Source organism: Hirundo rustica, chromosome 7 (assembly GCF_015227805.2).
Source record: "Hirundo rustica isolate bHirRus1 chromosome 7, bHirRus1.pri.v3, whole genome shotgun sequence".
Classification (NCBI taxonomy): Eukaryota; Metazoa; Chordata; class Aves; order Passeriformes; family Hirundinidae; genus Hirundo; species Hirundo rustica.
This window is the reverse complement of record NC_053456.1, coordinates 16777789-16803386: the sequence shown is the minus strand read 5'-3', so window position 1 is coordinate 16803386 and position 25598 is coordinate 16777789. Positions and strand designations below refer to the sequence as shown.

At 37.1% G+C, this 25598-nt stretch overlaps 1 protein-coding gene across 7 annotated transcripts in view; it reads right to left on the bottom strand.

Moving 5' to 3' along the window:
- Window positions 1-25598, bottom strand: part of SLC4A10 (solute carrier family 4 member 10) — a 149825-nt gene that overhangs the window by 46317 nt on the left and 77910 nt on the right. For all 7 annotated transcript variants that reach the window (XM_040069219.2, XM_040069217.2, XM_040069218.2 and 4 more), the window contains 2 exons: window positions 19259-19419; window positions 8587-8775 (listed from right to left, as the gene is read on the bottom strand). In XM_040069219.2, the coding sequence (XP_039925153.1) occupies window positions 8587-8775; window positions 19259-19419 (350 nt within the window). The remainder of the gene's footprint in view (window positions 1-8586; window positions 8776-19258; window positions 19420-25598) is intronic.

Sequence of the window (25598 nt, the reverse complement as noted above, 5' to 3'; positions counted from 1 at the left end):
GACTGTCTGGTCATTAATTCCCAGTCGAAACACTTGCTCAAGGAAAACGCTGGTTTTCATGAAAATCAGCATGTCATTTTCCACTAGACAAATCTCCCATGACACAAAACAGGTTTCAGACTCATGTGTGCATCCTGGCAGCACAGACAGAGATGCTGAGCTCCGATTAGGTAGAACAGTAACAGAATGTTTAAAAATATATTGCTAGAAATCTTACTATTATATGTATCCATTTCTCTTTAAACTACAAGAATTTTCATTTTTCTCTCTGATTCAGGACCAGGACAGATCAAAATAAGAATAGAAATCAGGGCTTTTGTTCAGCTCTACAGTGAAATAAACAGAGAACAACAAACAGACATGACAAGCATGTTAATCTAAGCAAGTAGAATAAAAGTAAAGTCAGGATTAGAATTTACATATGATAAAAATAAAGGATTGATTTTAGAAATCCACATATTAATGTGACTTAAAGGAATTCACATAAAAAGAGGCTATTAATTCCTAAATGTCACAGGAGACAACTTTTGCAAAATAGAAGCCAGAAATTATTACATATGCAAGGTATTCATAAACAGACATTCAATTTGTCTGTTTTAATTAGAACTGAAAGAAAAACAGAGTTCCATCATTGTTACTCCATCATCTTTACAACATGTCTTCTAGTGCACTGCTTCCCATTGTAATTCTTCTTCTGTATTGTTTATTTGTGGTCCTTGAATTATTTTTACAGGAATCATCCCGTAGTATTACAGCTATTAAAAATCATTAATATAAAAATTATATAAATTTTATTTCTATTCTATTTTGGAGATTTTATTAATGTAAAATAATAATAATAATAATAATAACAACAACCACCTTCCACTTATTCAAATAGAGAAGGCATAAAGTGCTCAGGGAAAGTTTCTGTCATAACTTACTCCCAAAAAAACTAAAATCTAGTAATATAAAACCTGCTGACTCTTCATTTTTTTCTTTTACACACTCCTCTATACCCTAGGATGTGAAAAGGGAAATAGTTGTAATAATTACTCATACTAATATACGTATTACAGTATAAAGAAGTTACAGTAGAGTACCAGAAATAGTAGTTCATTATCTTTCTATTGCTAATTAGGCATTTACACTTTCTTTTCTGGACCCAAAAATTCAAGAAAATGAGAGCAGAGATATCTGCCAGAGAAAAAAATACTGACCAGCAAAGGAGTCAAAGCATGAACCACCTGTTTAAATACTGAAGTTTTAACATCATAATTGGAGGTGTGAAAAGCAATCAGCATAACCGTACAGAGGACTTTTAAACATAGTGTCCACTTTTCTTTTAGGGGAAAAATATGTAAAAATATACATATAAGGAATAAAAAGCCAGTAAGTATGTGAAGTTTTTAAGAATAGCATATGTTCTTTTTCTGTGCCAACAGAAGACCTCAAACTTTGATTTACCCATATGCTGGAGTAATCTGAAAGAACACAAGTTTTACCTTGAGGCAGAAAGACATGTTTAAATAGCTCTACAACTTAAGACAGCTTTCTGGATCACGGAACAACAACTTTGGGTTTTTTACTGTATTGAGTAACAATCAAAGATACAAGGTAGAGACAACAGGTAATCTCACCAAAAAAACCCACAAAAGTAACCCCAAACTCTAGCCAGATTTTAAGCATTTGTCATGGTTTATTACTTCTTTTGTTTGAGCTGAAAATATGGGGTTTAGGCTGCTAAGAATGGTGGAGGCATAAACCATCAACTCACTACAAGAGAGAATAAGAGCAGCAACAGCTTCACCATTCCACTCCTTCCTGCCCTCTCCTCACCAGTTCCATTCCAGCACTCCATGCAAAACAGTTATTTACACATTGTATGGGGTAGAGACAGGATTTTATTCTTCAAGAGTGCAATGTAATATTTTGAGTCATTTTAAAGGTGAAGCCTTGATTTATCCTGCAGTCCACCTACATAAAGCACGTGAAGAGCTGCATTCTTCAGGAATTCATCAGAGCCATTCAAAACAGTTTTAGGTACCAAATGCACAATGTGGTCTCATTGAAGTATCCAGGGTACATACAAAAGAACTTAATACACAACAGATAAAACCATGCTATAATTGATGTAACAGGTTTTCTATGTAATAAAAAGCCAATATCAGCACAGTTTTAAAATTAGGTTTTAAAAAACAAGTGTCTTTTTCAGATAATGTCAAATTGCCAGAGCTTTGACTAGAGCAAGAATTCACATAAAAATACTCATGCAAAGTCGCTTATAAATCAAAATAAGGTCTACATTCATTACAGTAAAAGAAGTTTGTATCTGCAGATACAGTTTGGCATTTTTGAGATAGTTAGTCCTGGCAAATTAAAAAAATAAATTAATCCCAGTAAATTAATGTCACATGTAACATATTCCTCCTCCCTAAAATATAGAACTTAAGACATTTAACTATGTGCATTGTGGTTATTCCTCAAAATCCAAGATGTCTCTACAACATCAGTGACAAAAACGCAGAACAATGTAGTCAGAGGCACAAATCACAGTCAATGGAAACAAACTGGATACACCCAACACATCAAAGGAAACTAAACCAGAAAAGAAGTTGCTTGTTTTTTAAACCGTACATATTTCTTCCCATTCAGGAAAAAAAAAAAAAAAAACCCAACTGATTTTCAAACCTCCTCAGTCTTCAGACTTTTCACTGCAACTACTCACCAATTTTCCAAATCTAAATGGACAACACTGTCTAGACCAAAACTCAAAGACTGAAAAACAGTAAGTTTTCTTAAGTATATGATAAGATTCTAATACAACAGAGCAGTGACAGCATCTCTGCAGGCTGAATTGTGTGTGTGCCTTTAGGCCTCCTGATGAACACTGTTAATCAGTGGAGAATCGTGTCACTCCCATTGTACCTCTGTAACTACAAGGAGATTTGATGTTCACTAATGATATGCAGTTTAAGAGGATGAGGAAGAAGTCACTTTAGCTGTTTTTCTAATGCTAGGCCTGGATATCTCAAGCACGATTCACATGAAGTCATGCAGTATAAACTAAAATGCTGTGATTTGCCGTTTTATAAATTGATGTAAGAAAATGAATTTATAAAGAAATGGCACTGTCCCCCCACCAAAACAACAAATTCCACACAAATTTCTCTTCAGTGTGCCACAGCTGCAGACAAAGGCCTGAGGTATTTTTTTAAATCACTATAGCGAGAAGTTGCATGCTGACAAGAAATTGAGATGAAGACATGGGTGTACATTCGAAATGATCTGAAGCCCAAGCAAGAATAGGTATTTATACTACCTCTGAACCTTCAGGGAGTTTACAGAACCCAAAGGATAGGAGATGAAGAAGATACAGAGATGAGATGAGCCTGTTAGAGACAGACACAACAGAGACAGAGCAAAATAAAGAAATACAAAGATGAATGATACAGTTTTATACATACAGTTACACATTTTATCATGGGTACAAGGAAACGTGGAGAAAGAAGGAATAAATATCAGATGAAAATGTTCAAAAATACAAGTTATATTTTAGTAGTATAAAAACCTGTGGAAAATACAACCTGATTAAAATATATACATTTGAGAAGAATCTAAAACAAGAAATAGAGCATTAGCAACCCTAAGGCAGAATTAACTGCCTCCGAGTTTGTCTTCTCTTCTCCCCTGATCCAGATCCAATACTTCAGAAAAACTGTGAGTATATTGATATTATTGGTTGCAATTTGCTACCCAAATGAAAGTGTTTGGTCATGTACTTAGGAATGCCTCCCCACCCTTTTCATGGGGCTCCAGGCCATGCCCACCTTTCTCCACAGGATAGTGTTGACATGAGAGATTCACCTGCTGTAAGGTCGCTCTGAGTTACGGCAGAGCCTTGAACTGATCTTTAGAAAAGATTGGGCATCTGAAGAAGGTAATGAGCACCATAACATGACTGGGAATTTTGACTTTCCAGGATACTAAAGGACACTATCCTAAATCAGGCCAAGCAGAGGCTCCAATACCTCTCCCTCATCATACTACTTGAAACAACTGGGAAAAGGTTTAAAAAAGAACATGTCAAAATGAACAGTTTCAGCAGCTCGTGCTATTAACTCCGAAGATCCCAAATCTATTTTGCCACTGCTTTCTTCAAGCTCTTTGGAATACAATAAACTTCTGCCTGGAATTTCAGGATTTCTCAGAATCAGACATGATGTTTGGTGTAACCCAATTTTTACACTAATAATGTGCCTGGTCTGATGTCAAGGGAGAAGAAAGTCTTCTAAATGGCTAAGTATGGAACAGAAAACACACATAAGACCATGTTATTGTGGGTAAAAAACACTTCAGCAAGGTGCATGACAATACAAGTAACAGCCTACCGTACTCCTCTCCCAAGTTCTGTCCTCTTGGATTTTAACCAGTATAAGACCTGTTAGATTTCCTTTTATATACATATATATATAAATACAAAACATTCACACCCCTTAGACTAAAAGTGAAATAGCCAGTCAAAACCCTTAAAGGTTTATATAATGTAAACTTCTTTTCCTAACTACATTTTCACAGAATCGGTTATTTTCTCATGCCACACAGGCTTAAACTCTGAAATTCAGAAACCCTTTTATAAAATGGGAGAGGCTTATGAGATTATTTTAGCATTCCTCTAAAATAGAGAGGTGTCATACATTTGCAGTTGTCTTTGGCTTTTTAGACCATGTCACTGGAATTTACAAACACAGCTCTGAGGTATCAGAGTGTGAAACCTACTCATCTCAATAAAAATACGTTAAATTGCTTTATAAAGCAAACTTTCTAAAGACAATTTACCAATGAAAAAGAAAATCATATTTTTACCTGGCTTTTACAATATTTATGCTAAAATCACTTGCCACCTTCTATTTTGGGTATTTTGTGTCAAATTAGCCTATAAAAAGAAATAATTTTTCCTGCTCTTATGCCAAATTTGACTGTCGTTTTTTTATTGGAACATCAAATGCAGGCTTTTAATTCTCACAGTTTTGATGCCTAATGAAAAGTGAAAGTTAAACACAGCATGGCAGCATTAAAAATGCATGGTAAATCCATAGCACCCTGACATCTTAGCCCTGCAGAGGATGTGAAGAAAAGCCATTGTAAACAAAAGATAATACTACTAAATACAAAGCAAATTAATTAGATGGTCTGACAGACTCATAAACAAAGAAAAATGGAGGGAGAACATATGTACAACTATCTTCCAGCAAAGATATCACAATGGCCTGTCAGTGGTGCTGCCATATATTGAATTAATTTATGTATTTATTTTCAGACTTTGCTCCTGAACATCTGAAAATTGACACATTGATAAGCTACTATTGTCAAGAACTTGGACAAAGAAGGGAGTTTGAATCCTCAGCTGTACCACATGACACACAGATCAGGGACTTAAGGCTCTGCATCACCTTTTTTTACAATCAACAGACTGCTAAGGATTGTTTCCAGCTCAACTGTCTAACACTAAACCCAAATTTACCCAAAGAGAGAGCTTCCTTTTGTGTAGAAAAAGTGTCCAGGTTCCCTTCTCTCATTCCAGCAGGAACAAACAAGTGGCCCTTCCAGAGCTCGTGGCATGTGCTCTTCATCAAAATTCCTGTCTCTGGCAGGGCTGAACTGGGCTGTAAATTCACCAGCAGTACCTGAGATGATCTGTTTCCCTCCCTGCAGTCTCGTAGGAATTAAGCTTATCATCCAGAAAGTAAGAGCAGCAAGATTTTGAATATTTCTTTTTATTAAAAGGAGAGAAAAATACTGCTACTGATGGCAATTACTATGAGTAGCTTGTACAGACACTCCATGGCAATATAAAAGGAAACATATAGCTGAGTGAGCATAACACTGTAGCTGAACTCCAGCCTTTGGGAGGCACTGGCAGAGAAAATGTTCAGAAATCTCACTGCTACCCCTAGTCAAGCTTCTAAGAACAGCAGAGTTCTTGACAGCTGAGAATTTCAGTGAAGATTCCTGCATAATTTGCACACCACATACACTTGCAAGTTACACATGTGAGGAAATAACTAAGAGTATGCCTGAAGAGTATAGTTAGTGTACCTGAAACTAGGCAGCTCTCCAGAATTCTCTCTTTTCCCACTTTTTAAACCCTGGAGTACTCAGGCAATAGTTGCCACTCAGACCCCTGAGCTGCTTATTTGTAGCAGTCTTGAAAAGGAAAAAAATTCTAGTTCCTTTTAAAACAAAAAAATTTAGACTAGATTTTCCTTTTCTAAAGCTAATACTAATTTCAATGCAATTCAGGCAATAAAATAAGATTCAGACCTTTTAATGTAACAGGGCAATGGATGATAAAAGAAAAACCTCTAATAAACTAATCTTCCTTGTTTAATCACAGGGCCATCATGGGTTTTGAAGAGGTCAATGCAGGAGACTGCCAAACATGCACTAGCACTTAAAGGATGCAGGAGAAAAATAAAGCTCCAAATTGATTGAAAAATATCTGTCTAAAAAGTTCATGCTTAGAACTGTACTTTATATAGAAATCTGATATACTTTCACATAAGCATCCCTAAAATTATTGAATCTCTACAGGGTATTCTATTTCTTTTACATACATATATAATTTCTATTATATCTATTGTTATATTTAATTTAAATTAACACAGTAAAAGTGACTAAGTTTTTTTTTAAGAGAGGTCAGATTACTCTGAGACATTTCTACACAAGCACATGAACTATGCATTTGGCATTTTTTTCATTTTGCAAAATAGGGACAGAAACAAAAAACTGCAAGAATATGTCTCCCTACTTAAGAGAATCACTTAACTACTGCGTACATAAAATTAGTGTGTTTAATGTGGACTTAGATGCTATCCTGATAAGAATTTATTTTTGGGGGGAATTTAGGAAGAGCTAGGAAGTTTGCCAGAAGAAACTTGGGCAAAAGCAGGATGTTTCTGGAGTGGATTACTGCATCAGTTCCACTAACAGACACAAAAAGTTACTGAAATTGAGCTCATGATATTTTCACAGCTTGCCCTGAAGGTTCCTCTTAAGGCAACTAATTCCCATTTATTACATTAGATGTAGTGCAGAAAGCTTAATGGAACGCAAGCTGCCATCTTACATCCTGTGGAAATCAAGTACAGGATCATTATATCATTAACTTTCTCTAGTGTGTCCTGAATACCTGTTTAAAGTCATCAGCCAAAGCTGTATAAATCAACAAGAAAGTTACCTTAAAAAGGATGGACAATCATCCTACTTACATTTACTCTTGTGCATCTGTGCACACACATCTTTGTAAATACATTTTTCCTGATTCTTAAAATGATACTTTGACACAATTAAAGTTTCTATTCAATATCCTCATCAAATGAAATTATATGTTGCCTTTTGGGTCTGAGAACTTCCCCAGGGAAGCAAATCTAGATTTAGATTTCTTAAAACTTTATATGGCAATGACTGAAACAAAAGCTTCTTCCTTGAAATCAAGTTAACCTTTACACTAACAGCCCCATCTTTCCAGATCAGCCAGACAACTACTCTGCCCTTCTGTCCCATGCCTCAGAGAACACAAATTCCTCTTGCAATCCTGACCTTCTCTGTGCTATGGCTGTTTATTCACTCCCCACCTCCCAAGGTGACAGGGGAGCTCAGTGGCACTCTGAAACAGTGGCAGCAGAAGGGACTGAGATTTCACTGCCATCAAGATGATTTCTGGAATAAGAGTTAACTGAAAAATATTTGCAAAATCTGCCTTCAAATTCCACAACACAGACCCTTGTTTATGAAAATAAGGAAGGGGCAATAAGAAATGATCTTTCATTATGATGACCTGCAACAATAATACACCTTGTAAGGTCTTCTGTAAAAGCATGAAAAACAAAAATGTTATGCCAATATTTTACTCTGGAACCATTCTGCACACATTTCTCATTCCCATTATCCTGATTTTTCCAAAAGGGATTTTCTAAAAGAACAAGTTACAGCTTTTGTGACATCTCTCCAACAGTGTCATCTTGAAATGTTTGCCTCATTTTTCAAACGCTCAAACTCACCTATAAAATCTGAAGCAGCAGTTGAACTCTAGCTAATGCAGACAGTATTGCAGACTTGGAAACTATTTCAACAATCCACTACATTTTAAATGAACAGGTCCTGGATAGTCAACAGAAGTCAAACATAGTCCTACCACATTCCTGGCCCTGATGGAGCCTGCCCACAGTGCAGAACAGCCCTGTGCAAAGATGCTCAAGCTCAGTCTGAGGAATTGCACAGAGCACCTAAAGCGTACCTAAGCTGCACTGGAAAGAATGTGCCGTGCCTGATACCCAGGATGCTGTGGCACACCAGCACAGCTTCCAACACCTCGGCCAGCTCCCTTGAATAGATCTGCCCAGCCCTGAGGTGTGCAAGATAGTCAAATTTCAAATTTGAGCAGGTATATTTCTAAATGCATAAGAGGAGCCACTCTCATGCAAAAAGTACCATTTTTACAGGGTAGCTTTCCAGAGCAGAATCATTAAACTGTGGGTATAAAGCACATGCAATACCTAACAAGCAGATGCTATTGAAGACTGAAAATGCAAAATAAAGCATTACCATTTTTATCCATGGAATGGGGCTCAGACTGCTTCTTCCCAATATCAGCAAAGGATCTTACAATTGGGATCCTGTTGCTCAGCTTCTTCTGGTTCTGATGGTGATGCTGTTTCAGTAGTGCCTCGTGCACTCTGTGACGAACATCCTCACTGAGCTGCCCAGAACCCACCTGCTGGTCCAGAATCATGTCTGAAAATATATACATAAACATAATAAAACAGTGGAAAAAGGAAACATTTTATCTTTTAAATTACAATAGTAATGATTAGTACCCTAAAGGATTACAAATAAAATGCACCAGATCCTCTAATGCAACACAATTAAATCTAAGTTTTAACTAGAAGTGTTTCACTCTTGAGGGGAGAGAGACAGGGGAAGGGCAGGGAGAAAGGGATGCTATTAATATTAAAAAATCCTCAAAAAATTATGCAACTCACAAATTAAGGTCACCTATGCAACGACTCTGAAGTCAGTCCTTAAGCACTCTAGCATATAACACATTTAAATCCAGGGTTATGATGTGCACAGGATGTCTTTTTTTCTTTTTTCCAAATAACCCCTATTCTATTTCCTACAAAGGACCGGCATGCTGTGAGGAAACAATTTTCTCATTCCCTTTGTACTTGTGCAGATTACAGTCTTTCTTTCTTGTAACTATTCTTACAATACCTTTGGTGCAATACAAAGAAAGTTCAGGTAAGACAATACAGAAAAATTGCTGCATTATTTGTCAATTCCAAATAGAATCTATTTCTACTGACAGACGTACATGTTCCTGCAAGAGGATAATTTTGAGGAGGTGAAACCGATCCCCCTGCTAAGAAATTACAAACATGTGCACTAGCAGAAAATAGTCTTACGTATTCATATTCAACACTATTTGTACATACACTGCTGTTCCTCTAGGAAGCCCAGTGAGGTGCTTTTACACTAAAGCACACAGAATGGACAAAAAGCAGCAGTTATAAGCCATTGTGCTGCTAGCAAGTTATGACCTTGGTGCCATTACTGACATTTGTGGGGCAAATTCCACGACTGGAGTGTGGCCATCGATGGCTACAGGCTGTTCATTAGAGACGGGAAAGGAAGGAGAGGCTGAGGGGTCACCCTCTACACCCAGACAAGGATTAAGCATGAGGAGCTGTCTTTGAAGAACAGCCACAAGCAGAGGTAAAAATCAGAGACAGAGCCAACGAAGGGAAAGGTTTCCACCACAGGTCAGCCAGTCAAAGGGAGCTTGTGGATGAAACCATCCTGCTCCAGCTACAGGAAGCATCACACAACTCAAGCTCCAGGCTGAGAGAACTTGGATTGAACCTGGAGAAGAGAAGGCTTTGGGATGACCTAATTGCAGCCTTCCAGTACCTAAAAGGAACTTAGAGGAAAGACAGGGTTTGCCTATTCCTTCCTCTTGCCTGTTTACAAGGGCACATACTGACAGGATGAGGGGTAATGGATTTAAATTGAGATAAGTTTTAGATTATTAGGAAAAAATTCTTTACTGTGGGGGTGCTGAGACACCAGCACAGGTTGCCCAGGGAAACTGTGGATGCCACATCCACAGTTGGATGGGATCCTGAGCAACCTGGTCTACTTAATGGTGTGCCTGCCTACAGTAGGGGGATTGGAACTAGATGATCTTTATGGTTCCCTTCCAACCCACATCACTTTACGATTCCATGATTCTATGACATGCATTATGTGTTTCAAATGGGAAAGAATTGTTGAGAATTTTGTGAGGTTTTTGGTATTGGTTTTTTTTTTTTAATTACTATTATTTGGGGAAATACTGCTACCAATAGTAATGATGCTTAACCTCAAAATAAAGAAAAAAAATTCTGTATCAGAGCATGTATAACAGCATTTAAGTACACACTGCCCTTGTATATCAATTGGCAGAAACTGTACTGCACAAAAATAGTGATATAATAAGCTGACTCCAAAAGTCCTTGTACTGAAAATCCAGACAGCTCATGATACTGTGCTGGAGTTGGATTCCTATCTGCCAGTAAACTCAGTGGAAAAGCAAGCAGAGCAGGAGAAATAAAAAGCAGATGCATTATCAGTAGAGACATCATTTGTCATGTCTTTGATAACAGCCAAGAGCAACAGCAGAGGGATAATAAAAGGCACTAAATAACTATGCTGAATTTAAAAATTAACTATGCTGCATTAAAAGCTGAGTTTAATTGTTAACAGTCACCTATGCACTTATATACACTTAAAATACACAAGTTTTTCTGAGGTTCTCAATATCAACATAAACCAATGTATCACACACCTGCTTGAGAGCTGAACAACACGAAACCTGCATGTTTCACTTGTGATGGAGAGGCTGCCAACGATTCTACATCTCTACAGTGACACACACATAGAAAGACAAGGATGGGGTCCAAGTAAATGCAGCTGCTAACAGATGTGACCATGAGCGATGTATCCAGAGCTTTGCAATGAAGAATCAGGCAGAGGTTTTCAATGTTGTACTGGATCCCCCCCCAGCAACTTCATCCTGTGCAGTATCAACAACATGCTGACCGAACAGCTCATGCCGAGAAGTAAAGTTGTCCCATATCGTGCCCAAACTAATAAACTCTGTCTTCAGGGTGCTTCACCTGAGCCTGAGGGAACTTTTATCTCCAGGGCTAAGTCAAACCCCATTAGATCAGTTATCTCTGCACTCCCAGTCTAGACAGAAGAGCTTTTTTATCACTCTAGACCCTAACGAAAGAGATAGGGCAAAGCAGCAAGATACATGACAGAAAGCCAAAGGAAAGGGTAACACAAGTTTGCAGAAAGTCTTCAGCAGAAAATTTCAAGGAGAGAAGTATTTGCAATACATGAAAAATGGAAACCAGTCTCCTGCTCCAAGAAAAATATTTATTTTCCTCCTCTACTCTATTGCCTTTTGAGACACTCCTCTGCCCTAAGGATATGACTATCTTGCCTTTAGACACCCTTAGTACATTAATCCAAAGGAAGAGCTGAAATAAAGGATTCTTTTAGGACAGGTAAATTGAGGGTCATTCTTGTTACAGATAACTGGAATTCTACTTGTATGGTGTCATTCCCGGAATAACAGTATATTCCACATTAAATATTAAAATATATTAGTGATCGAAGACGATGTCAATATTTGAGATTATCCATTTAGGAGAGAAAATTACAGGAAAAAGAAAATCAAATCCCTAGCCTCTTCCTTTCCCTAGGATGCTCCGCTAGTCTTGTTAACAGCCACAGAAGCCACAGAGTTGGTGCCAGTGTGATGGCTAACAATTTTTATTTCCTGCGAGAAATAAGAAAGTGGCTTACCTTGAGTTTTTTGGGTTTTTACAATGACTTCCCTTTTACTGTAGCACTGCTACCACATGTAATAAGGGAAGATGCATTCAATTTTGGAAAGAGTGAAGATGTGAGTTCTTGCCTTGATATTTCCCTCCATTTGTCATTCTTTTAACATAGACCCAGCTGCATTAGTAGCTGCAGGAACTTAAATAGAGTCAAATTTCTGACAGATTGCTGTATTTTGACCCTTTTTTCAAGCCCTGCACAAATGTAGCTGGAGTAAGAAAGACTGTGTCCATCCACCCCATCATTATGGGATTCCTTTTCAGTTCCTTCCCAAGCTTCTCAAAAATATTTTTAAAAGCCCAGGTCCCTCCAATAACAGTAACACCCTTAAAGATAGTCCTGAAAACAAGAGCAGCATGGTTTAAGTCCAAGAGTAAATGGCCAAAAGGAGCATTTTAAACATTTAATTTTCAAAATAGACTGTAATTCCTTAATCCTGTGAGTAGAAGAGCCTACATGCTCACATCAGTTGAAGCTTTACATCTTTTTAAAGCCCTGGTCTTCAACTTTGTATCTAGAACAGGCAGCCATTTCTTCACACTCCAGATGAAAAAAAGGAGTAAAGAACATTTGTTTTAAAGAATTTTCCTCTTGAATGCTGTTTTAAATTCTGCACAGCCCCATCCTAGACAGAGACACAGCTTACCATTCAATTTTTAAGGATGCTTCACTACCATATGAAGCTTTTAGAAGGATGTGGAACCTGTGGAATACCCAGCAGCACAGTGTTACTCATTCTATTAAATGCTCACACTGTAACAATTCTGATGAGATCAAGTACACTATAGTAGGATGCTTCTTCAGTAAGGAATCTTGGTTGATACTGGAACCATTAAATCATTTTTTAAGCTGTTAAAGACAGATATTCTCCCTGACCAGGTCATTTAAAAGAACCCAAAGAAATTGGGGTTTCATATTAATTTCAAGAACGTTTTCTCCATTCAGACTCAGTTTCAATACATCATCTGTATAAAACTAATTCTGTGAGTAAATGTGAGCAATGTGAGTACTTTACCAAGCTATTACAGTAACTGAGCTATAACTCATCACCACCTGTGAACAATTTTACCCAGGCTGTGAATTACAGCACTGGGGTGCAGACAATTTGTATCAGTTCAAATGCAGCATGGCTCATGTGTGGCCCAGCAGAGAAAATTCCATCTGTCCCACCTCTGGAGTCGTCAAGGATGCAAAAGCACGCTGGCTGCTTCCAGCCTGCTGCTTCCACTCGCTCTGGAGGTGTCTGTTACACACTGCAGCTCTGTACAGAGACATGTGGCCAGACCCTTGGGGAGTCCCCACAGGTCCAGGCAAATGGACAATAAGGAGGCTCTCAAGTGTAACAACAGCTCACTCCCCTCTCCACCAGGTTCACAATGTGCTCACCACCTCATGTGCAATAATATACAGAATGTTCAGGTGAAACATAGAATAAATTTATGGCAAACATGCTGTACTTGTACCAAAATAACTGTGAAGTCCAAAAAGAAATTGCTGGGCTCATATTCTCCTGATGTAGGTCAGCACTGACAGTTTACAGCAGAAATTGAATTCAGTATATAGCAGCAAGGGTGCTGGTATTAACAATTCCAACTGTTTTAACTGTACAATTGTGGGACAAAATGAGAGATTAATGACAAAATATAAAACACACAGGCTTTTGTGTGCATCATGATTGCAGTGATAGTCGACTATCTTAATTTAAAACCCAAAGTTTTAACCCAAATCCTACTTTAAAACCTAATTTAAAAGCCAAAGTGTTTCTGGCTTGTGGTCGTTGCTCTTAAAGACAGGGAAGAAAAAACCAAACAACCCTAATGCACTGCTTTATGGAAGACAATCAGTTGGAACACTGTCCTTTAGCTTAACACATCTCTAAAGAGGAACCCAAGTATCTCCTTCCCCAGAGAGTCAGGCAGGAGGAGCAATGCAAGCCCAACAATTAAGATTTCTGGGCTGTACTTGTGAACCAAGGCCCATTTACATTGTTTACAATGATGATTATAAACAAGTTATCTAAGCCAGCAGTTTTAACAGCTCATCCAAGACAGCAGAGCATTCCTGTGCTCTGAGACACAGATTCTAGTTCCAGCTTTACCTAAAACTATTTGGTTAATTATTCAGTTAACATACTTGAAAAAGAAGGAAAGAATGAAAAATGTCTGCTTTTAAAATAACAGTATGCAATTTTACTAAGGAACAAGAGCAAGTATTTCACGAAACTGTATATTGCAGAGACAATTCCCAGTTTCCAGTTCAGAACTGCAGGCACAGTGGATGCCTCATAAAAATACATTTTGCAAGCTGAGATTGACTTGTGAAATCTAAAAAGATTCCTACCGTTGTGGTTAACGTGGGAAAACACAAAACCACCACAGAAAAAGACAGTACTACTTAGAAGTTGGTACGAGCTCTACAATTTACCCACAGACAAAGGAACAAAACCTGACAGTTTCTCTGTAGAGGTTATTACCACATGCTAAGCTGAAAATAAAGCAAACAAATGTAGAAACCTGGGTAAGTGAGAAGGTGAAAGCAGAACAAAAGACAGGTGTAGGGTCAAACAGAGAAGCAGATTACTCACAGGCAATCCCACGCGTTATTACAGTGTTTATAATAAAAGTTAAATGTACCATAAAAGCTCTGTCAGAAACATAACACAATGTGAGCTTTGCAGATGAAACAAAAGGCTCCAGTGAATAAAATCTCAACTTGAGCCAGTTAAAATATGTCATTATTATGGAGTAATAGAGCTTAAAACAAACAAAAATAAAAGAAGACTTGTTCAGATTGAAAGCTTAACGTGATATTAACGAAATCAATAAAATTGCACACTTGGGATGTAATGCCCTGAGTTGCTGAGCACAGAGTCCTGTGACCTCAATCACAAGATTAAGCTGTTACACAGATTGAAAATTCAATTGTGAGGAACATACAAAAGACTGCTTGGGAAAAACCAGTCAGATCCCGGGATTGGAAAGGAAGGGTCGATTTAAAATTTAATTTAAAAAATAAACCATTATTACAATTAAACCATTTAAAATAAATCAGAATATTTCAAATATGTGCAAGTCACCAAAGCTCTACTGTGCAACAGAGGCCACACAAAACAGAGGTTTGTATTTGATAAGGTTTGACATTTGTTCACAGAACACTCTGCCCAACTACAAGAATATGCAAGTTCTGTGGCTCATGCTGTAAAGAAAGTATTGCCATTAAAGGCTGGACTGAATAGTTTTTGAACCAAACAACAGAAAATGGCATCATATGTTAAATAGAGGAACCTTTTGGGTTCATTCAGTGGTTATAATCAAAAAACCAGATGGTAATCTGAGAATCTACATGGTTTCAAAGGAACTAAATGAAAATATCAAAAGAGAACATTTTCATCTGCCAACTTGAACAACACAGTGAAGCTGCTCTCTAATGGTACAGCCAGATTCTGGCAAATACATCCTCAAGAGACAAGTTCCAAAATAAACTGTTTTGATTACATCGATTTTTCAGACTTCCTTTTAGCATATGTTCTATACAGAAGTGATCGATAAAATATTACTACATAATGTTCAAAGGAATTCCTTGTGCATGGAGTGCTAACTTACTGATACAGGAGTCACTGCAAAGACATATGAAAAAATAACATCACGTATTAGAAATAGTAATAACTCCCCTAAAATATGTGTTATAAAAATTGCAATTTTAAGCAGGATAAAGTTCAGCAGAGGAAATGAGCTCTTTTCATGGGAAGCAAAATCCATCTTACAAAAATTAAGAACAATTTGAGAAAATTCAGGAACAAAGACACTGTTCTGTATGATGAGAGTGTTGGAAATTCATCTCAGAAGTCTCCATTATAATAAGATGCTGTCTGTGAATTCAGCATCATAGGTATGAGTAAGTTCGTTTGCAACAAGGAAAATTGTGTGCCTGTCCAAAAAAAAAATAGACAATCCCGTAGACGAAGTAATTTTTTAATATGACAGTTGGAATGAAAAAGACCTAACAGAGAATGGACATGATGGAATAGAGGATGATTTTAAAATTCTCACCACATAAACAGTACCAAAATATTTTTATGCAGAACTGTTGCTTCCAGGGATAAAATACAAAATGTTCTGGAAACCGTGCAAGCATTACAAAAGGTGGCTTTCATCTGTAGATTTTACCACAAGCCCATTAATTTTTTAAAATACAGACTTCAGTAATAGAAATTCTCAAGGGCTAAGTGCTAAGAGTTTAATGCTTTAGTGAGTAAGTGTTCATAGATTAAAAGCCTTGACTAAAACAAATAGGAATTCTTAGTCTCAATTTAGCAATAAAGTTTAAGTATACCTCTTTAAAGGATATGAAGACTGGCACTGCATTAATAGAAATGTAATTTGATATTGGAATATAGCCCAGATAGCAAGACATTACCAATAAATACACAGCACACGTCTCGCTAACAAAGCATTAAAGCAAGTAAGGAGAAATGTGCACAAAATTTGTATTTGCTCTCAAAAGAGGATGCATTACAGCAATGCAGTAAAATTATCAAAAGATTGCATTAAAAAAACAAAACCTCAAACTATTAATCAGAAGCACAAAAATCAAATTTAATTCAGAAGTACCTGTTAAAACCATAGGGCATAACCTGTTTTCACAAACTCTCCTAAAGGTGGTATACACAGTAACATGGACACAAAACCAAAAGTGATCACCAGGACTGCTGGACTAGCCCGGCACAAGGATGGCTAGCAAGCCAGACAACAAGAGCTGAATGTTGAAACAAATTGAAGCCAACAGTTGAGAGCATGCATTTCCTCAAATTCTAAACTGTCAGGACTGTCAGATACAACTGGAATACATAACAGTTCCTGGTGAAAATAGCATTTGCATCGTATAGCACAAGATAAATAGGATTATAACTACTAACAGGGAATAGCAACTGACTGGAACAGACAAAAAAGGATTTCCTGAGAGGTACCAGTTCTGCCTAATCTTCAGGTCCAGCAGTCACTTTTTAGTAAAAAGAACTGCCTGTCATATTATTTGGAATGATTTCTAAGATACTCAGCACATGAGCTTTGGAGGCATACTTGTCACCACGGCTCACAGCCTTTCCTTCTCGCAGTGCTGCCTACTGAGTGCCACATTCTTTGTACCATTCTCTAATCACTGGAGACCAGGAATTACACAAATAGCAGGACAGTAACAAATGACAAAGGAACTTGATGGAAGAAACAGCACTGCTACAGCACAAATAATATTAACACAGAAAAGCAACTGGAATAGTAACTTTAATTCTCGAGATAGAAAAAAAATAAATCTCTTCAAAGAAACCTGACTGAACATGAGTAATTTACAGAATGATTCACTTGCCTGAAGCACCTGCTGCAAAGCTTTTTAAAAAAAGAATAGTTCATTGCTTATTGAATCTGCAGAGGAGGAAAAAATATAATCTTCTCTCAGAGACCAAGCGCAACCCATGCAAACCTTATCATGTGTCAGGTCACCTTATCAGAAAAGGATGCCTACCACATCAAGCAAATAATACAACAAATAAAATGCATCCAAAATCTGCCACACAATTTAATTTATTTTTTAAATTAAAATGGTACAATCCAATTAATGACATTCATCCTGAAGCCTCTTCTCAGAAGAAACAGGTTTTCCTAATCAAGAAACCAGGATAAACCACAACTAGGGCTGACTTATAATAGCATATTATAATTATATTATTATAATAACACCAAATTCTCTACTGAAGAACATCTTACGTGTGTGGTGAGTTTCAACATTAGTATTATGAATGCTCAAATCCTTGGCCATGTTAACTAAAACAAAATCACTACAACTAAGGATTAAGAGATTATAAACATTAATTAATTGGGGCCTCACTATATATGAAAATACAAAGCATCTTCCAAAAACAGAAAAAAAAAAAAGTTCACTGAAGTTGGGGTTTTTTTGCGTTAATCCTAACTCTTTTTACCTGCTTAGAAAAAACAATTCTGGAAGGGCTTTCTTAGCTGACTACAGATGAAGCTGAGTGATTTCTCCATTAAGAATGCAAAGCTCAAGATTGAAAAACGCAGTGTACTATTTAAGCAAAAAAGTAATAAAGAACATCAAGCAGCTGACCTAAGTACTTCTTAATTGATTATAAATAAATAATAAAGCAACATACTGATAGACACCTTTGTTCTTTCAAATCAGCTGCTTTTTATTCTCCATGTTTATCTTTTATCATTATCAAGACAAATTTTGAAGGTCTGATTCAGACTATGAGTCATAGAAGAATCAGAACTCAGCACAGAGTAGAAACCCACACAAGTTTCTGCAGATTTGTATTATTAAATCTTGAGTCAGTTTGACATAAACAATAAACACAAAATGTAAATACAAAAAGCAGCTACCACTATCTGAGACAACTTTATTTCCACTGTTAAATATAGTCCACCAAATAACATCGACCTTACAATTTAAATAAGTTAAAAAAACTTTATATGGGACTTATATAAATTTATATATTATCCATAAAGCAGCTTTCCTGATAATCTGGAGCATTAGAAAATTTTATTGCTTTGTCTTTTGTATCTTTCCTAAACTAGTTACAATCTTTAAGGGAAACACCAGGAAAGCAGGAAATGGCATTTAGTCTCAGTCTCACTTATACTTTTGGGAGAGAAGACACATCCATTATGTTTTGTCTTTCTCAGAAGCTGGCACAAATTGCAAGAATTGCAACTGCCAAATAAATTTTCCTTGGAAAAAAATTCACTCAACTTTATCTTAAGAAGTTAATGTCCCTAAAATTTCTTTTAAAAACTTACACTGTATCATTACTCCTGTTTTTTGGTTGGTGGTTTTTTTTTTGCCCCCCTCAATTCAGAGACATATCCATTTTCATATCTGCTTTCTGTTTAATTGTAATAAATACTTCCCTATATCTGGGGGGGGGGGGCATGTCTAAGCAAGATTGCCTGCAATTAGCATAGCTGTAGATTAAGTTTGTGAAAGTTAGCACACGCTTCATTCACGTGAGGCAGCATGGCAGGAGCAGAGAACATGCCAGCTCTAATTAAATCTAACCAAACTGTCCTCTTTCCTCCATGTTAATTTTCTTCTTTATTCAAAAATTGATTCTTAAAGCAGCAGATTCCACATAAAAAATATAAATAGAATATTTACTAACTCTGCCAGACATGAAGACATGAGTTTCTTTTCTAGTACATTGAGAACATTTCCTAGGAGTTTCTAAATGGAAACTGATTATTCTTGGTAATCATTACATTTTTATTAAATAATTTTCATAACCAAGAAATGAAACATCAATACATACCTGCAATTTCTTCTATGGAGTTAGCTCTCATGTCCAAAAGAACTGTGCCATTCAGGATGCAGCTCCTCAGCTCAAACAAGCTATGAAGTGACAGTGTGGCAACGTAGGGTTTGCTCCACCTCTCTCCACCATCCTCTACATCTTCTTCAAACTTTAACCACCTATACAAACAATCAATTTTATAACTCCATTGTGCATAAGAAATAAAAAATTACTTCTGTGGGTGCTGAAATACAGACAAAGATATTAAACTTGGCTTCAGATTTCACTTTATTCTTCCTTTTTAGGAAGAATGCTGTATTACACCATTTTTGAGGAAAAGTTCTGACCACAGAGATGAAGAGAGAACTATATTAAGCTATAATCTTTGTACTCTACAAGAACTTTGACTAATTCTTTGGCATACAATGATATTTCTGTGGTAGAATATCAAGTCGTAAGAAAACAGATCCAGAGAAACTTCAGTAAAATAATGAAAGGCACGAAAGGAACAAGTCTTTTGTTACCGTCCAGCCAGATGAGCTTGCTTGAGACTGAATTCTCTGTTGATAAATACTGCACTTAAAATGTTAAAAGAATATTAAATGAACAAACAAAAATCTGAGAAGTCACACAGGGATGTTGCTGTGTGGAGCCCTGCCAGCCGCCAGCTTGGCAAGGTTTGAACAGCTGCAGCCACAGCACTCGCCTGTATCGCTTGACTCAACAGCACTCAGCCTTTTTATCTGGACATGGCAGCAGAGAGTCAAGCAGAGTCTCACACCTGGACAGCATCTTCACACATCTCCAAACAGCAGTGAAATGTAAAGCCTTAAGACCTCTAAAGATGAGGAATTTCCAGTTTTACCAAGCCTCACAGCCCAGCAAAGCAGCTAGCACAGCTGTCCCTCTTCTGTCCCTGGGCCACCTGTCTAGCTCTGCTCCTACTTGTAAAATATGCAAGTGTACCCACATTTTAGATACTTTCCTCCTTTCAGAACTTGTGTACCAAGTTCTCCTTTTGCTACCATTCTGCAGGCAGCAACCACTTCGCTGACCCACTCATCATCAGCATATCTGCTCCCTTCCTGATGTATTCCATTTCTTGGAACTGTCCCAGCTGCCTTCTAATCATTCTCTCATTATTTATAGAGACAATTTGCCTCAACTCCTTGGGTCCTTCAAAATCCCCAGTCTCCTATGTCTAGCCCTCTCCTCTGCTTTGTATCTAAACATTTTCCCTCCGTTTCCTCTGTGAGGAAACTGGCCAGTTTCTGTACTTCATCTTTGCCCGGAACTCTTTCCTCTTCATCAGACCTGCTCCCCACTCCCTTTGTTGCATTCTCTTTTCCCAGCCACCCCCCTTCACTTTTATATTCCTCTAGAGAAGCAGCATGGAGGACACAGCACAAAAATTTGCTTCTGCAAAGCCAAACCATGAAATTGAATTTGCATATGCAAATGAAATTTTCCAAAAAAATTTTCAAAGCCATGTCCAAACAGACATCAAACACAATTTAACACGCTCCTCCCCACCAAATTCAAAGCAATACTTTTAAAGGGGAGCCTACAACTCAGGAAAGTGATCAAGAAGCATGTGAGAAGGAAAAATAGGTCTTAATTTTTTTTTTTTCACTTTGCAGTTACACTTGAACTCCCTAAGAAGAGGCTCCTCCTATCTTACTCACGGCACTCTTGTTTCCAAGCTGAAAAATGTACAATACTTATTTTTATCTACAGCATCATAAATCTGGTACATTTATTGTCCTGTTTAACCCTTAGTCTCACAAGTCTCTGCAAAATACCAACATTTTTCTCTTCTCATACCTTCATTTTCATGCATGTTTCTAATCTCTTTAGGAGATTTATAAGATCTTTAGGCTTGAGTATTCTTAATTATTTCTGTTATTATCTATTATTATTAGTGTTATATCTTATTATTTCTGTTATTATACCGTGCTTAGCTTCTTATATCTTTTATGCTGATTCAGAAAAAAAGATTAAAAATCATGCGCCATATATTCTGAAAACAATGATCCAATAGAGTCTTACAAAATATCATCAAAAACCTCATACTGCCATTATCTTCTGTTCATGTAAGTCAGTCTTCAACATTGCTTATCTGATTATGCTGCTGCAGTCTGTCCTTGATATTACCTAATTTAAATCTACTGACCAGTTGTAAATAGATTTTAAAGAGCAATAAAAGACAAGCATGTTCCTAAAAGTCTAAGACAGGTTGCTGGACAGAGGCAGGCTTATTATCAGAGCTTGTAACATACTAGGGACACAGAGAAGTCTAAATCATGAAAACAGCTTTAATTAGAGTTTATAGTGTCAGGTATTTAAGCTTACGCATTAGTGCATGAAAATCCATAGGAAAATATTGCTACTGCTCAAATAATTATACTTGCCATTGTAATTATCTGGGTTTCCGTGAACAGTATAATTGTATGGGTTGCATCCCATTTCCTACTGTTGCTGAAACTTAGGTGTTTAGACACATTATCATACATTGTTAGCTGTCGGAGTCCAGGGAATTCTTTTGGTTGCCCTGGAAGGTCTGGGACCTGGACAGGGGCATCTGGGACCCTGGCACAGAGCCCAGAGGGACATTGGCTTTGATCCCAGTCCATGGGAAAGGCTTCCTGCACTGCAAGATGAATTACAGGCCACAAGAGTGTGAAAGAGTAGTTTAGCTTATCACAGGGTGAAAAATCTTAGTTTTGGATTCTTTAGTATGGAAGTGAATGGGAGAAAGATGGAGGATTTGGGGCGTTCTCTTGCTTCTTTCTTCTTCATTCACTCCATTCTCTGCAGTGACGGTGGCACAAAGTAATTGAAGGAGATTGGGTCAGAGTAGAGATGTCCCGTTTAGTATAGGTAGTAGGTATTGGCAAATAACTATAAATAAAGAACACGTAACAATTAGTATAAGAGGCAGCAACCTCCCAGTGCAGGGGGAGTCGTCAGATGCCCGAGCAGCTGCACAGATCTTGGCTGGGCACTGAGAGAACTGTAAGATAAGAAATAATAAACAAAGCGTGCAACCTTGAGAAATCAGAACCTGAACACTCCGTCTCTTTCTTGCATCTGGCTCAGGGCTTTTCAGAAGGCAAAGGACTCTAAAACCACCTGAATCTTGGGGAAAAAACCCGAGAGTTACCCAAGGAGCCAACGGGCCAGGATACAGAATTAAATCATATCCAGCTGAGAGCACTCTATGTTTGGAATAAATTCCTATTTTGATTTTAATAAGCATATCGTAAGTTTACTAATTTCATCAAGGGAACATCATGTTAATGTTTATCACCTTTTATCTTTTCAGAAATATTCCTGTTATATCAGGAATATATTTATTTAACATATCAAATGAGAAACAGTAGGAGAAAACACAAAACTACTCTAATCTTATGCAGTCTTTCAATACTAAGTGTTCAGTGGTTTTAAAAATCACAATACCATTTGATCGATCCTCTGAATTCTTGTGCAAGACTCCATGACAGAAATGGCTTTGAAATCCAAATTCAGGCATAGATCCCAGTTTGCCAATTTTTGTACTCCTTTTAGTTTCTCAAAGACAAATTTAAATATATTTACTTCCGCAGTTTAGCCCCTTAAATTGGTATGATTGACAGATAAAAGCCTTTCGTAATTTTTTGGGAAACACCATCAACCCCAGTGAGCTCATGTCACATGCATCCCATGTGACTGGAACATATCTGGAGCTATCTCAGTTCTGTCTGATCGCACAGAAGAGTGCTCTCATTCTCACGGCTTTCTTTTACTGATACAGACTGGCATAGGTCCATCGATCACACAGTTTAGTTAGTTCCTCTGATAGAACGCTTGCTAGAAGAAGATATGCCAACAAGAGTTTCAGCAAGGTATGTTACTACACCAAAAATATGACTCAGGCTAGTGTGTGTACATACAGCTTATGCATACATCCTAGCTTCTAAAGCCATCGTCATCACTTCCTCAGGCATCACTAACAGTGCACTTGCTTCATGTCAGACACAGTTACAGCATCTTCCGCCCAATGTGACGTGGGTGATCTGTACTTCACCTATTTTGTAGTGTAGTGCATTTGCAGCAGAGAGATGGAGAGATGGAGTATGTACTCACAACCCGCTCAACAGTTGATGGTTTTAATGTAATCTTTCAATTTGTATAAATTTCCACACAAAGCTTGCACCTGCTCACACCAATTCGAAAACCAACCAAAGTACACAAGCATGTCAGGAACCAAGCATGAGTGAGAAACCTATGTTTCTTGTGACCTAGTTTCTTTGGAAGAAAGTTTTGATCCAGGGAAAATGCATTACACTTCCTAACCTTCCCTAACCCATCCGTTTTCTAGTCGTGATTACCAATTTACTTTCTAAAATATGGACATGAGCTTATTTTCCTAACTGCCCATTAAAATTTAAGCTTAAGCACTTTCCTCCTGGTTCCAAGGTTCTTTCTATTTTTCTCCTTACTACGTATTTTTTTCTGCTCCATAAAGATAGTGATATTCTCCAGATATTTTTGGTTGATACTAGCAGATAAATGAGTCCCAAAACTCTGGGTAAAACTGGCTACAAATCAGGCACTACTTTCCAGCCATGACACATAAATTGCTTTCCCAACAGCTGCAACTTGCAGCTACACTATTGGTTGTATAAAATAAATCCAGCTGTTACAGTTCAGCATGTTTCTCCACAAACTTACCAGAAATATATTTTTCAGAATAGAAACTATACATCTTCTCCATAGAGAGTGCACAAGTGTACAGCTGGGCCACGTACAAAAAGTACTGTAAGAAGGACTATTGATTTTAAAAGGTATGTGTTTCTTCTGGCTTGAAATCAATTGATGGAGAAAAAAAAAAAAATTATCCCTATATCAACATAACCAAGCTACTCATTCTATTCTGCTCTCTAACTAATTCCATGGATGGGACAGTCGAAATCAGATCCTGGAACAGAAAAGTGCAGTGCACTTTCAATCAAACTGAAAATACCAAGATACAGATGTGCTTCATCAGAGTCAGCCCAACACTTCAGTCCACGTGGGCCAAGTGCAGAGCTTGGTGAAATGAGGACATAACCACTTAGTGCTATCACTCTCATTAAATGTAATTAATCTCTACCTGGAACTACATCCAAAGCCAAACAGCAAGATTTACAAATATTTCCAAGTGATATTGTGCACACAGACGAAAAACATATAATAAGCCTAGAACAGCAACAAATTCAGGTTTTATCTTCTCCATACCATGCTTTTAGTCAAATCATTAATTCTGAAGTCCTGAATCAACCACAGGTATTTAAAGTGATCCACTGTATTCGTTTCTAAGTATATGACATTGCATATTAAACACCATCCCATTTCTATTACTTTACTCAAAGCTACTTGGTTCTTTGTGTATGATATCTTAATCTATTTCTTGAGGAATAATCCCTCCCAATTTCTTATTATCAACAAGCTTCCTTATTATAATCCTATTTTTAACTCACTAATTAATCTATTTACTAAGACTAATTCTTCAGACGTTAGATGTCACTACCTTTCACACTAATAGTATAATCTCTCAGCATTACCTGCTGCACCTTTTCAAATAGTTCCTGATCTGCTAATAGAATTTTTACACTAGAATGCAGTTTAAGTAACACATCCCCACTGCTGTACCATATCTAATGCTTTACTTAAAAAAATTTAGATCCACTTTTCTTTGTCAGAAAAACAAAAATCGATTATCTAACTAAAGAGCATTATTAACTTAGTGAGACATGATGTACCACTGTATTGCATTTTATCCAATTTTCCACTTATCTCCAAGTCTATAATTTTTCTTTCCTCCAAGCATTGTATGGCTTTGAAATTGGGCTCTGTTTACCTCAACCGTTTTTATCCTTTCTTAATGAGTATTGCTGTGTTTGGATTAGTACAACACACCTGACAAACTTACAGAAAGATAGGAATTACCCTACCCATTAAATACATATTCTTTCACCTTTCTGGGAGGAAAATGATTGTACCCTCTTATTTGCACAGAAAAGCATTTTGAGCCTTATCTTAATTTTGAATTTGGTAATTTCCTTTCCATCTCCTCCTTTTCTAACCAGTAACTCCATGTCAAATGCAGTCTGAAATTTTGGAATGCAAATTGAAAAAGATCACTTATCTTGGCCAGTTCTTTCCACACAGCAGCTCTTACTTCTAAAACTAAAGAAAATTTTACTATTAGCTATTATGTCACTCTTGTATTTTCTGAACTCCAAAAATGTCCTTTTCTTGGTTGTTTTTCTCCTCTCCTTTTTCAACAACCTCATCCTGTTTCTATTAAATATTTTTAATTCTTCATTTCACAAAG